The following is a 12096-nucleotide window of genomic DNA, read 5'->3' on the forward strand; positions in this document are numbered from 1 at the left end:
CTCAGTGGAGAGGTGTTGCCAATGCCAGGTGAGCTTCGGAGGTGGGGTCCTTGGGGCTGAGTGATTGCAGCTGGTGGGGGTTGGCACTGTGGACCCCTCCCTCAAGGAGGCCTGGACTCCATGCATAGATAGGGCTGGGTGAGGTAGGAGGGAAGGAGGAGATGGATGGTGGTGTTCTGTTCTCCCAAATGCACCCTGGACTTGGGGCACTGACTGGACTAGGGGTCTTGTTGCAGAGATGAAGCTGCTCCTGGCCCTGGCAGGGCTCGTGGCCATTCTGGCCATGCCCCCACCCTGTGAGGGTGCCGCTCCAGGTAACAGCTCAGAAAGGAGGGAAAAGGTTGTTGTTGGGGTGGTTCTGACTCCCAGGGACTCCCCTCCTCAACACAGGTCTCCCTGGCTCTGGGCTCTGGATGGGGGACTTTGGGTCCATCCTGACCTCATGACCTCTGCTCTGGCAGCTGTCCTGAGGGAGGTGGAGACCTCAGTGGTGATGACCTGCATGGAGGAGGCCAAACGGCTAGTGGACAAGGCTTACAAGGAGCGGCGGGAAAGGTGAGGGCGCCGGCACTGCCCAGCTCTGGGAAGGATGCTCCTGGGCCTTGCGGAGCATGAGCAGGCAACGCAGAATTTGTGGGGTGGTGCTGAGGGTGTGTGAGGGGAGGCTGGGCTAGAGCTCAATCAGCGGATCCTCTGTCTGTCAGTCCTTGTCTTTCTGGGTGTGAGAACATCTTCAAAACCACCCTTCCCATGGTCTTGCCTCTGTCTCGACACCCAGACCCTGTTTATAAAGAGAAACTCACTTCCCACTTGTGGTCTGTCTGTGCTGTCCTGTGAGTCCACCCCTCCTGCCCCTGCTGGGGTTGCTGAGTGCACCCACACCCTTCTGCAGCCCTCACCCCTCCCTTCTCCAAGCAGCATCAAGCAGCGCCTTCGTGACGGCTTGGCCAGTCCCATGGAACTCCTGTCCTACTTCAAGCAGCCAGTGGCTGCCACCAGGACGGCTGTGAGGGCTGCAGACTATCTGCACGTGGCCCTAAACCTGCTGGAGGGGAAGCTGCGGCCGCTGTGGCCGAGGCCCTTCAATGTCACTGGTATTGTTGCCTCCTCCTACCCCAGCCCCCTGCTCGCTAGTGACCCTTGCTAGTGACCCCAGCCACCTCCCACTGAGCCCACAATTCCTCCTTCTGGGGAGTCTCAGACTGGACCCCCACGCAGGGTCTCTGAGGTCCCCAACCTCACACAGCCTAGGTTAGGGAATGGCGGGGGTCGGGGAGGGGGCTTTAGCTCCCTCCCACACCTCCCTCCTGGCCGGCAGACGTGCTGACGCCGTCCCAGCTGACCCTGCTCTGGAAGTCCAGCGGCTGCGCCTACCAGGATGTGAGGATGACGTGCCCCGAGACGGACAAGTACCGCACCATCACCGGGAAGTGCAACAACAGGTGCGGGCGGCTAGGGAGGCGTCGGGGTCCACGGTCGGGCCGCGGCGCCACCCGGTGCTCAGTGCCGTCCTCCCCTGCAGACGCAGCCCCACGCTGGGGGCCTCTAACCGCCCCTTTGTGCGCTGGCTGCCGGCAGAGTACGAAGATGGCTTCTCGCTGCCCTACGGCTGGACGCCCGGGGTCAAGCGCGGCGGCTTTCCTGTGCCCCTGGTGAGCGCTGGCTGGCGGAGGGCACCAGGCTGGTCCCCAGTCACGCGGGGCCCCAGCCGCTGCCTGACGCTCTGTCCCCCCCCCCGCAGACTCGCGCAGTCTCCAACGAGATCGTGCGCTTCCCCACGGAGCAGCTGACCCCGGACCCACAGCGCTCGCTCCTGTTCATGCAGTGGGGCCAGCTGCTGGACCACGACCTCGACTTCACCCCCGAGCCGGCCGCCCGAGTCTCCTTCGTCACTGGTCTCAACTGCGAGACCAGCTGCCTGCAGCAGCCGCCCTGCTTCCCGCTCAAGGTGCTGCGTTCTTCCCACCCACCACGCCCGCCGGGTGGGAAGCGGGGGTGGCTGCTCCTGAAGTGCCCAGATTTCCTTCCCCAGCCCCTAATGGGTAAGGCTGGCCGTGCCTACCCACCCCCTCGTGTTCAGAGTCAATGCCTGTCTCCCTCCCCACCCAGCAGTCAGCCAGGGACTCCCATTTCCGTGACTGCCTCTCCAAGCATGGTTTTTATTGGTGGAGTCGCAAGCTCTTTGTTAGGCTGGGGAGAAAGTTCTGGGGTGGGGGCTCTTCCTAGGGTCCCAAACCTCAGAGTGTAGGTGCCACCTGTGCTCACTCCAGTTTCCCTCCCTTGGAGGGGTGCCTTCCCTCACCCCCACATTACTCAGAGCAGAGTCTGGAGTGCCCGGGTTGTGGAGCTGAAGTGGAGTGGTTGGTCTGCAGCACATGCTGGGAAGGGAAGGAGGGCTAGGAGGCTTAGGAGAGGCAAAGGAGGGAGAGACAGAAGAGAGGGACAGAGGCGGGTGAGTGAGGCAGGGAGAGACAGGAAGAAAGGAGAGGCAGAGCGAAAGGGACAGGAAGACAGAGACGGGGCAGAGAAAAGTGAGGAGGCAGGGTGAGAACGTGAAGAGACCAAACCCAGGGAAGAGGGGGAGGGGGCACAAAGGAGCAAAGGAGAGAGAAAAAGGAGAAAGTTTAGTGGGGAGGAGTCAGAGGATGCTCCCCTGTGGGGGGGGGGGACTCCCCACATTCCCCAATTCAGTGTTCTGGTGTCACCCCTGAAGCTCAGATGCACCCTGCTGGTGGAGCCCCAGGCAGTGATCATGTGGGGGCCTAGGAGAGGCCTTCCGACAGGTTGAGGGGGCTAGAGGTCCTGGGGGACCCCTGCTTTGGTGTCTGAGTCTCCCTCTCTGGTTCTGGGCTCCATGGCTGTTTCCTATGTGAGATCAAGGCCCTCAGGAGGATGGGCAGGGGCAGAGCCACCCCTGCCACTGTTCTGGCCCTCAGTAAGCAGCCTGGCCTCTCTCTCTGCTGCAGATCCCACCCAATGACCCCCGAATCAAGAACCAACGTGACTGCATCCCCTTCTTCCGTTCCTGCCCAGCCTGCCCCGGGAGCAACATCACCATCCGCAACCAGATCAACGCACTCACCTCCTTTGTGGATGCCAGCATGGTGTATGGCAGTGAGGATCCCTTGGCTAGGGACCTGCGCAACCTGACCAATCAGCTGGGGCTGCTGAAAGTCAATGACCGCTTCAGGGACAATGGCCGGGCCCTGCTGCCCTTCGACAACTTGCATGATGACCCCTGCCTCCTCACCAACCGATCCGTGCGCATCCCCTGCTTCCTGGCAGGTCAGCCTTGGGGCAGGACCTTGGGGGTCTCAGGGGGTGTGCCTGCTGGAGTCATAGCCAGCCTGCTGTGAGAGGCTTGTGGGTTTTGTATTTAAAGAGACTCCATCCTCACCAACTTCACAATATTAATCAGTTACCTTGGTGACAAGTTGGATGGAGCCAGAAAGGCCAAAAATAAAGATAAAATCCCAAGATGGAGACATAGCAATGGCTGCGGAGCCTCTGTTCATCTGTCTACCCCTTTCTCTGTCTTTGTTTTCTCCTCTGCACTCCGGAGGAGAAGACAGGCGTCCCTCAGGGGCAGGGAACTAGAGGGACAGACAGCAATGTGACACCATCACCCTCTAGAACTGCGCTATCCAATAGGGTAGCCACTAGCCCCATGTCGCTGTTTAAATTTAAATTAAATGATAAAATTCAGTTCCTCAGTTGCACTAGCCACATTTCAAGTGCTCAATATCTTCACATGGCTAGTGGCTTCATACTGGACAGCGCAGATGTAAAATGTTTTCCTCATTGCAGAAAGTTCTGATATCACCTCCTGCCCATATTGATTAACCTAATAAGAGAGGGTGGGGTTTTAAATTTAAAGAACTGGTAGCCCCAGGATGTGGTTGAGATGGCGATGGTGGTCATGCCCAGAAATTTTCCAATATTTTAAAATGTAAACCCAATAGAGCCTCCTCCTTCTGGCCACCCTTCCCCTCAGCCAGGGGAAGAGGATCAAGGTGGGGAGGATTATTAAGGAAAGCGCCAGTGTGAACTTCCGGGGATAAGGATGACTTCCACTGGTCTGCCTCCAGCCTGATGTTGAAGAGCTGAACATCCCAGGCCTGGATCCTCGTGACCTCTGGATGTTCATGGGGTAGAGAAGCTGCTGTCAGAGAATTTCCTTTTCACCAGCCTCTAGAGCTGGTCAGGACTGAACCCAGTGTCCTTTCGAAGTGGGCCTGGCCCTAGCCCTCTGGTCCCTCCAGGGGAGGGTCTGAGGAGGACTAGAGGGATCAGTGGTCTCCCTCAGTTCTGGTGAACAGGGCCTCAGGTGTGAACTCCAAAAGTCCTGGGCCCTAGCCCCCTCCCCCGGGGCAGGCTGACCAATTAGCATGTAGTTAGGGTAGAGATGGCAACTCTGATTACATGACAGTGGCTTTCTCAAGTCCTGTGTTGAGAGGAAGGGTCAGACAGACATCCAGTTTTAGCAGGAGAAAGTGCTGTGATCCATTAGCTGTGTCTCATGTGAGAGTGGAAGTAGGGAGTGACAATATGCATGCTACTTTTTGGCCTTCCCTGCAGTCAACCAGACAGTGTTCATGGATCTCCTACTTTGCACCGGGCACTCACTGTGTAAAACCCTGTGTGTCTATGTGTGTGCTGGGAAGGAGTTCAGATTCAAAAAGGCACCAACCATGGTCCTTGTGCTCCAGGATCTCCCATCCTTGGGTATGGGAAGGTGGTAAGTCATGTGTCAGATGTGATGCCTGTCAAATGTGCATTTCCAACCAGCAGTGATGCTGAGCAGAAGAAGCTATTATGGCAGACTGGGGCATCAGGGACAGCCTCCTAGAGCAAAATGGCGTCGGAAGATGGGTAGAGATGAGGGGTGGGTAAAGGGCACTTTAGGCCTTGGCTGGGGAGGGAGTTTCAGTGGAGCAAGTCCTTTCTGGGACAGAGGTCTTAGGAATCACAATGGCTTTTGCTTCCCCAAGGGGACTCTCGTTCAAGTGAGATGCCCGAGCTCACCTCCATGCACACCCTCCTTGTGCGGGAGCACAACCGGCTGGCCACACAGCTCAAGTTCCTGAATCCCTGCTGGAATGGAGAGCGGCTCTACCAGGAAGCCCGGAAGATCGTGGGTGCCATGGTCCAGGTAGGCAGTCCTGAGTGTCGGTGAAGTGGGAGTGGGAGAGGGAGGGTCAGACAGACTTGGAATCCAAACCTGCCTCTGCAGCATCCTAGCTGTGTGACCTTGGGCAAGTTACTTAAGCATCTTGAGCCTCAGTTTCTTCATCCATGATGCTATAAGGTTTAAAGGACACATATGAAAACACCTGGCAGGTAGTACCTGACAAAGGTTACTTTCCTTTCCTCCCCTTCTTCTTGGGCTTGTTCCCTTTTCTTCTTTCCTGTGGGCCCAGGAATGGTGTTGGGTGGGTTAAATAGTGGGTCTGAAGTGCCTGTTGCATCATAGCTGTTCGGTAAATGCTTCTCCTTTCCTCAATTTTGGAGTCACTGTTGGCTCCTTCACCCACTCACCTATTCTTTTTGGCTCTGTCAGAGCCTCCTCAACCGCTTTAGCCTCATTTATGCCTGGACAGTGCTCCTGGCTCACTCTCTCTGCTTTTGATGCTTTGGCACCTCCACTTTCTCCCCAGACACAAACACACACAAACACATGCACACCTTTTAATATTCCTTGGCTCTGAAGGAAGAAAGAGTTGTAGGTGCTAAGGGTGAGTTTTTGATTTGCTCTAAGAACTTCAGTGAGATTCATTTAAGCTTCAGAGAAAATTCTAGAGTCCAGAATCTACAGTGATGCTGTTCTACATCTTCCCTTTTCACTGGGGTAAATCAAATGCGGGTGACCCATCGTTCCTTCCTGCTTCCTCGCCCCTTCACAAACATATATTGAGCCCTATTGTGAGCCCTCCAGGAACTTATAATAGGAGAAATGAGATATTAATAACTCAAGGGCAAGGTAGCTATTGCAATGACTAACAAAGCCTTTTGTTATTTAATCTTCTAAGGCGATAGGAAGGAGCTCTGGTGGCACAACGGTTAAGCACTACTCGAAAGGTTGGCAGTTCAAACTCACTAGCGACATCGCAAGAGGAAAAGACCTGGCGATCTACTCCCCTAAAGATTACCAAAAACCAAAACAAAACCTACAGCTGTCGAGTCGATTCTGACTATAGCAACTCTATAGGATAGAGCAGAACTGCCCCATGGGGTTTCTAAGGCTGTAATCTTTACGGAAGCTGACTGCCAGTCTTTCTTCTGCAGAGTGGCTGGTGGGTTTGAACCACCAACCTTTTGGTTAGCAGCCGAGCGCTTAACCACTGCATCACCAGGGCTCCTTCTCGTAAAGATTACAACCTAGGAAACGGCACACAACAACAACAATAAGGCAAGGGGCAGTATAAACCAAACCTATTGCCGCTGAGTCAATTCTGAATCAGCGACCCTATAGGACAGAGCAGAACTGCCCCATAGGGTTTCTGATGAGCAACTGGTGGATTCAAACTGCTGAACTTTTGGTTAGCAGCTGAGCTCTTAACCACTGCACCACTAGGGCTCCTATAGGCAGTATAATTATCCTTAATTTACATTTGAGGAACTAGTGTTCAGAGAGGTTAATAACTGGTCCAAGACCACACAACCATGGTCACACAGCAAGCAGTAGAGCTCTGCTTATGTCAGGTGGTGCCACTCTATTAGACTAGGATCTGTGGGAGGCAATTCCCTGGCCATGGACAGATGGAAGGGATCCTGCCAGCCAGGAGGAGGTGGAGACTCTGCAGGGAGGGGTGAGTGGAGAGGCCACTCTGAATGTCTTTCCTTTAGATCATCACTTACCGGGACTACTTGCCCCTGGTGCTGGGGCAAGAGGCCATGAGGAAATACCTACCCCAGTACGTCCGCTACAATGACTCGGTGGACCCTCGCATCTCCAACGTCTTCACCAATGCCTTCCGCTATGGTCACACCCTCATCCAGCCCTTCATGTTCCGCCTGGACAATCGGTACCAGCTCATCAGCCGTGTCCCGCTTAGTGAGGTCTTTTTTGCCACCTGGAGGGTTGTGCTGGAAGGTGAGCCCAGCCTGGGCCCGAGTGGACTGGCAGCCGAGGGTAGGGTGGGGTGGGGTGGGATTGGCTGCAGGAAGCCAGAGTGGGAAGAAATCCTCTTTCCTTCCACTTTTCAGGATCTGTTCTGACTTTCCAATCTCCATTCACCTGACTGCTTTTTTGTCTAATAATAAAAGCCTCTTTGAGGGTGGGTGTGTAGATGGCTCTTACAGGGAGTTGGTTCCTTTCTGTGTGTTGTTATTCTCCGTGACCTGGGAGATCAGATGCTGGGGGCATCCCAACCTTGCAAGTCTGAACGGCCTAATTCTCTGATTCCTCAATGCCCTGGGCTTGTGTGGTGCTGGTGAGGACCTGCCCACTGGGGCCTCCTCAGCACCGGGAGCTGCATGTGTGCAGCCCTCTTCTCCAGTCCCCACACAGCCCTGGACTTGTCCCTGCTCCGATCTGAGTTCTGATACTGAACCAGGTCCTTCCCCAACCTTGCCCCTCTTGATCGCAGGTGGCATTGACCCCATCCTCCGGGGCCTTATGGCCACCCCTGCCAAGCTGAATCGCCAGAATGCAATTGTGGTGGATGAGCTCCGGGATCGGTTGTTCAAGCAGGTCATGAGGATTGGGCTGGACCTGCCGGCTCTGAACATGCAGCGCAGCCGGGACCACGGCCTCCCGGGTGAGGGGCTGTAGGAGTCCCCCCCACCCCCCACCCCCCAGCGGCAGCACAGTTGGGGAAAGAGGGAGGTGGTAAAGCTTGTCTGCTGGGCTCCTAGCTACCCTTCCCATTCCAGGATACCTGCCCTCCCCAGTGCCCCCAGCTGCCCCAAGCTTTTCCCCCACCCCAGCACCATGCTCTCAGGAAGTGATGTGAGGTCAGGCCCCTACCTCTCCCTGGGCCCACTGGGTCAGTTTTCAGCTCTTCCCAGCCTTCTTTGCATTGCTGTGTAATCCTCAAACTTGGAGCATTGCGATAATAACAAGCCCCATCACAGTCTGAAAAATCTGTCTCCATAATTTCCTTTTGCTTCATTTTACATGAACTCTGGGAAGATATTATTATTACCTCCATTTTGCTCATGAGGAAACTGAGGATTGGAGGGATTCAGAACCTTCCCAGGTTCTCCCAACCAAGTCAGCTGCAGATCTGGGAATTAAACCCAGATGGCCCTTATCCCAAAACCTGTGCTGCCTATGGGACAGCCTGTGTGGCTGAGCCTTCTAGACACACTTCATTCCTCTCAGGTCGGAGACAGATCTATTGGGCTGCTGCAGAGGGGGACAATGGGAGGTCCCTATTCTTGAACCTGGCAGGAGTTATGACAATTTCGGGTTTGTCTTAGAGTGGAAGGGCAAGGGCAAGACAGAAAGGGTCCTGGAGAGGCCCACCTGCTGCCCTTGACCTGAGCTGAGGGTTCAGGGTTCTTTAGGAGGTTATAGGCTCGGACAAGCTCCTCTGTGCCCCCATTGCTCATGCACCTCTATACATGGCCTTAGTGTGTTGGGAAGGTGGGCTTTCTGAGTTGATGACATATATGTGAATCTCCCCCAGTTATTCCCAGTGACCTCCCACCTTGCAGAAGAGGGACCTACCTACAGCCCCCTTCCCCTCCCTTCATACAGGGTACAATGCCTGGAGGCGCTTCTGTGGGCTCCCGCAGCCCAACACAGTGGGTGAGCTGGGCACCGTGCTAAAGAACCTGACCCTGGCACAGAAGCTGATGGACCTGTATGGCACACCCAACAACATTGACATCTGGATGGGAGGCGTGGCTGAGCCCCTGCAGCCCAACGGCCGTGTGGGCCCACTCCTCGCCTGCCTCATTGGGACCCAGTTCAGGAAGCTCCGGGATGGTGACAGGTAAGGAGGTGGCTCAGGCTTGCTGTGTGTCCATGGCGTATCCCCAAACCTCTCAGGGCCCCAGTACCCTCCCTCCTGTCAGATGAAGGGGCTGGAAGGAATCCCTGATTCCCCAGTGTATTCCAAGGATATCCCTAATGTGCCCTGAACCTTTTGGGGCTGCAGCAAGGAGGGACCTGGGCTACTGGTTGAGATGATGCCACCCTTAACTACCATATGGGTCTGTTGCTTTCCCACAGCTCCCCCCAGTATCATCTCATTATGATCCTGACATCTGTCCTGTCTAGTTCTCACGTAGCCTGTACTGTGCCTTTGGGAAACTTAGGAAAAGATGTCCCTTTCTGAGTGGACAAACTATAAATCACACCCAAGAGTCTCTCCCCCACCCCTGCTCCACTGGATGCAGCCCCGGGCAGGGCACAGGGCTTGGTGAGCCAGTATGTGCCACTAGCATTAGTGGTGCTGGAGACCACTGGGGTGGGGACAAGGAGGAGACAGCTGTGCTTTGCACTGGGAGTGGGGTTCCACTTGTTTGAAGGCTCCTGGTAGACAGGGTGGGTGGGTGTCTGTCTGTGACCCTCCTGCGTCCAGGGAGCAACTCAAGCCAGCTGGCACCCACCCAGCCCAGGCTGTTCTCAGGCACAATGCCCGCGGTGTCCCTGTGCAGGTTTTGGTGGGAGAACAATGGAGTGTTCAGCATGCAGCAGCGGCAGGCCCTGGCCAAGATCTCCCTGCCCCGCATCATCTGTGACAACACTGGCATCACTACGGTGTCCAAGAACAACATCTTCATGTCTAACACGTTCCCTCGGGACTTTGTCAACTGCAGTACGCTCCCTGTGTTGGACCTGGCCTCCTGGAGGGAGCAGGCCTAGGGGCTGGGTAAGGGGATGCAGCGTGCAGGGTAAGCATGCCTGGGCTGGCCAGTTAGGACCACAGAGATCTCCCTTCTGCAAGGCAGAGCTCATCCCTGTTCTAGGTGTCAGCCAAGAGTGATTAGACATGCATTTGTGTGTGAGTGTGTGTGTGATGTATATAAATTGGCATTTCACATGTGTGTTGTCTGTGACATGGTAGTGTTTTGTGTGCTGTGTATGTGCATGGTTTATGGAAGTGTGTGCTTGCTGTTTATGTGAGTATTAGATATATGGAAAGCAGCATATATATGGTGAAGGGTGCAAGCTCAGGCACCAGACTGCCTAGGTTCAAATCCTGGCTCTTTGGCTTACTGGCTGTGTGACCTTGGGCAAGTGACTCAACCTTGCTAAGCCTGGGTTTTCTTTCTTGTAAATAACAGCTGTTATGGCTGCTTAGAGGGCCTGTTTGCATCCTCTAGTTCTCCATTTAGGAGGCCCTGGGTAGTGCAAATGGTTAACGTATTTGGCTGCTAACTGAAAGTTTGGTGGTTTGAGTCTACCCAGAGGTGCCTTGGAAGAAAGGCCTGATGATCTGCTTCTGAAAAATCAGCCACTGAAAACCCTATGGAGCAGTTCTACTCTGACACACAGGGGGTCGCCATGAGTTGGGATCGACTCCATGACAACTGGGTAGTTTTTCTCTTCTTGAGCCCTACTATGTGCCAGGCACTGTGCTAAGCACAGGAAACATACAGAGGTGAGAAAGACATCGTTTGTGCCCTCCTGCGGCTTACACCTTGACTGTGTCCTGGCTATGAGAGGCGAACAACTGACCCCTGGGGAATGACCCATAGCAGTTAGTCTGAGTGGTGGTTGAGTTAGGGGTCCAGGAGAGCTGGGCTCAGTCCCTGGCCTCCTTTTCCTCGCTTACCCTGCTCTCTTGCTACCCACAGGAGCCTGCCTGGAGAGGAACTGGGGCCCACTGGCCCTTCTGTACCATTTGTTTGTACTTGATGTTCATGACAATAAAGTATGCTGATGAGGATCTCTGCTCTGTGGTGTCTGCGTGGGGCTGGAGCCTCAGCAGGAGGCTCCCTCTGGGCTGTGACCCCTGAGTTGGTGTGGTCAGTGCCTTACGGCCCAGTGCACCAGGGAGCCCACTTTGGCTGTTCTATAGATGGAGGATAGTTGGTTTCTAGAAGCCCGCCAGGCCAAGCTGAGCAGACCCTCCTGCCTGACCCTCCACCCACATCACCCTGGAGAACAAGAACTGTGGTCACCCAGCCCCTACATTCATTCATTGCTCTGGCACACATTTGCTACATGCTCACTCTGTGGCAGGCCCTGTGCCGTGTGCTGGGAAGCCGAGGGGACAAGACGCTGTTCTGTCCTCAAGATTCTCACAGTCCAGTGGGAGAAAACAGAGGTGCGCTGAGCCGGCAGGGCCTCCCAAGATGATAGGGCATCTCTGAATCCTGCATCCCTGCATCCTTGGCACAGTGGCTCAGGGCCTCCGAGACAGTAGACTTCTGTTCACTCTGGCTTCACGTGGCCAGGTCCCCAGAGCAGGGACAGCGATGGCTGGGACCAGGGGAGGGACACAGCCAGTGCTAAGGGAGGGGGAGGAGTGTATTTTTCTAATAGTCTCACCTGGAGCTTGAGCCTGACCCCTCTGTCTGACTGGTGGACCCCTCCCTCCCTTTTTCCCACATATAGGGAGGGGGCACTTGCTGCTGGGAGCCTGGTGTGTGGGATCAGGGTGTAGTGTACCCATAGGGGCCCTAGGTAACGTTAGGACCTCACTGTGGTGAGAAGCAGGATAAATCCTATCCACCCTCATTTCACTGATGAGACGGGTGCTCAGAGAGATCAAGGGACTCATTTGAGTCCACAAAGTAGTGGGTGTCAGGTCTGCTGGCTCCTAGACTTTTCCCACAAGATGGCTAAGTGTCTCCCACTCCCACCGACCAGGCAGGGGATCTGGAGGCCTCAGCCTGGCTGAGCTTACCCAGAGGGCCATTTTTTTTTCCCCATAAAAATATTTATACATATATTGTCATGTGACTCTGATTGCCCTCCTCATACTGTGACAGCATACTCTTCCTTTCCACCCCTGATTCCCCATGTCCATTCAACCAGTTCCTAATCGTCTCTGCCTTCCCCGCTCACCTCCAGAGAGAAGCTGCCCATTTAGTCTCTTGTTTCTACTTAAGCTAAGAGGCACACTCCTCACGAGTATCACTTTATATCCCACAGTCCAGTCCAATCCCTGTCTGAAGAGTTGGCCTCGGAAATTG

General features: G+C 55.0%; 1 protein-coding gene across 1 annotated transcript; it reads left to right on the forward strand.

Annotated features, from left to right (window-relative positions):
- Positions 1-159: 159 nt before the first annotated feature.
- MPO (myeloperoxidase) lies at positions 160-10289 on the forward strand. Its single transcript, XM_004377883.3, has 12 exons — positions 160-314; positions 462-555; positions 919-1094; positions 1319-1442; positions 1523-1652; positions 1742-1948; positions 2967-3285; positions 4992-5152; positions 6847-7093; positions 7590-7760; positions 8705-8942; positions 9610-10289. The coding sequence occupies exons 1-12, from the start codon at positions 239-241 to the stop codon at positions 9815-9817; spliced, it is 2151 nt and encodes a 716-aa protein (XP_004377940.1). The 5' UTR covers positions 160-238; the 3' UTR covers positions 9818-10289.
- The last annotated feature ends 1807 nt before the right edge of the window (positions 10290-12096 follow it).

The sequence above is a fragment of the Trichechus manatus genome, unplaced genomic scaffold (genome assembly GCF_000243295.1).
Source record: "Trichechus manatus latirostris isolate Lorelei unplaced genomic scaffold, TriManLat1.0 scaffold00054, whole genome shotgun sequence".
Classification (NCBI taxonomy): domain Eukaryota; kingdom Metazoa; phylum Chordata; class Mammalia; order Sirenia; family Trichechidae; genus Trichechus; species Trichechus manatus.

Excerpts from the sequence above, each read along its gene's own strand:
- MPO (XM_004377883.3), top strand. The coding sequence starts at position 239 with ATGAAGCTGCTCCTGGCCCTGGCAGGGCTCGTGGCCATTCTGGCCATG. Across the intron at positions 1,095-1,318 it reads GAGGCCCTTCAATGTCACTG|ACGTGCTGACGCCGTCCCAG; the intron begins GTATTGTTGCCT and ends CCTGGCCGGCAG. Across the intron at positions 5,153-6,846 it reads TCGTGGGTGCCATGGTCCAG|ATCATCACTTACCGGGACTA; the intron begins GTAGGCAGTCCT and ends TCTTTCCTTTAG.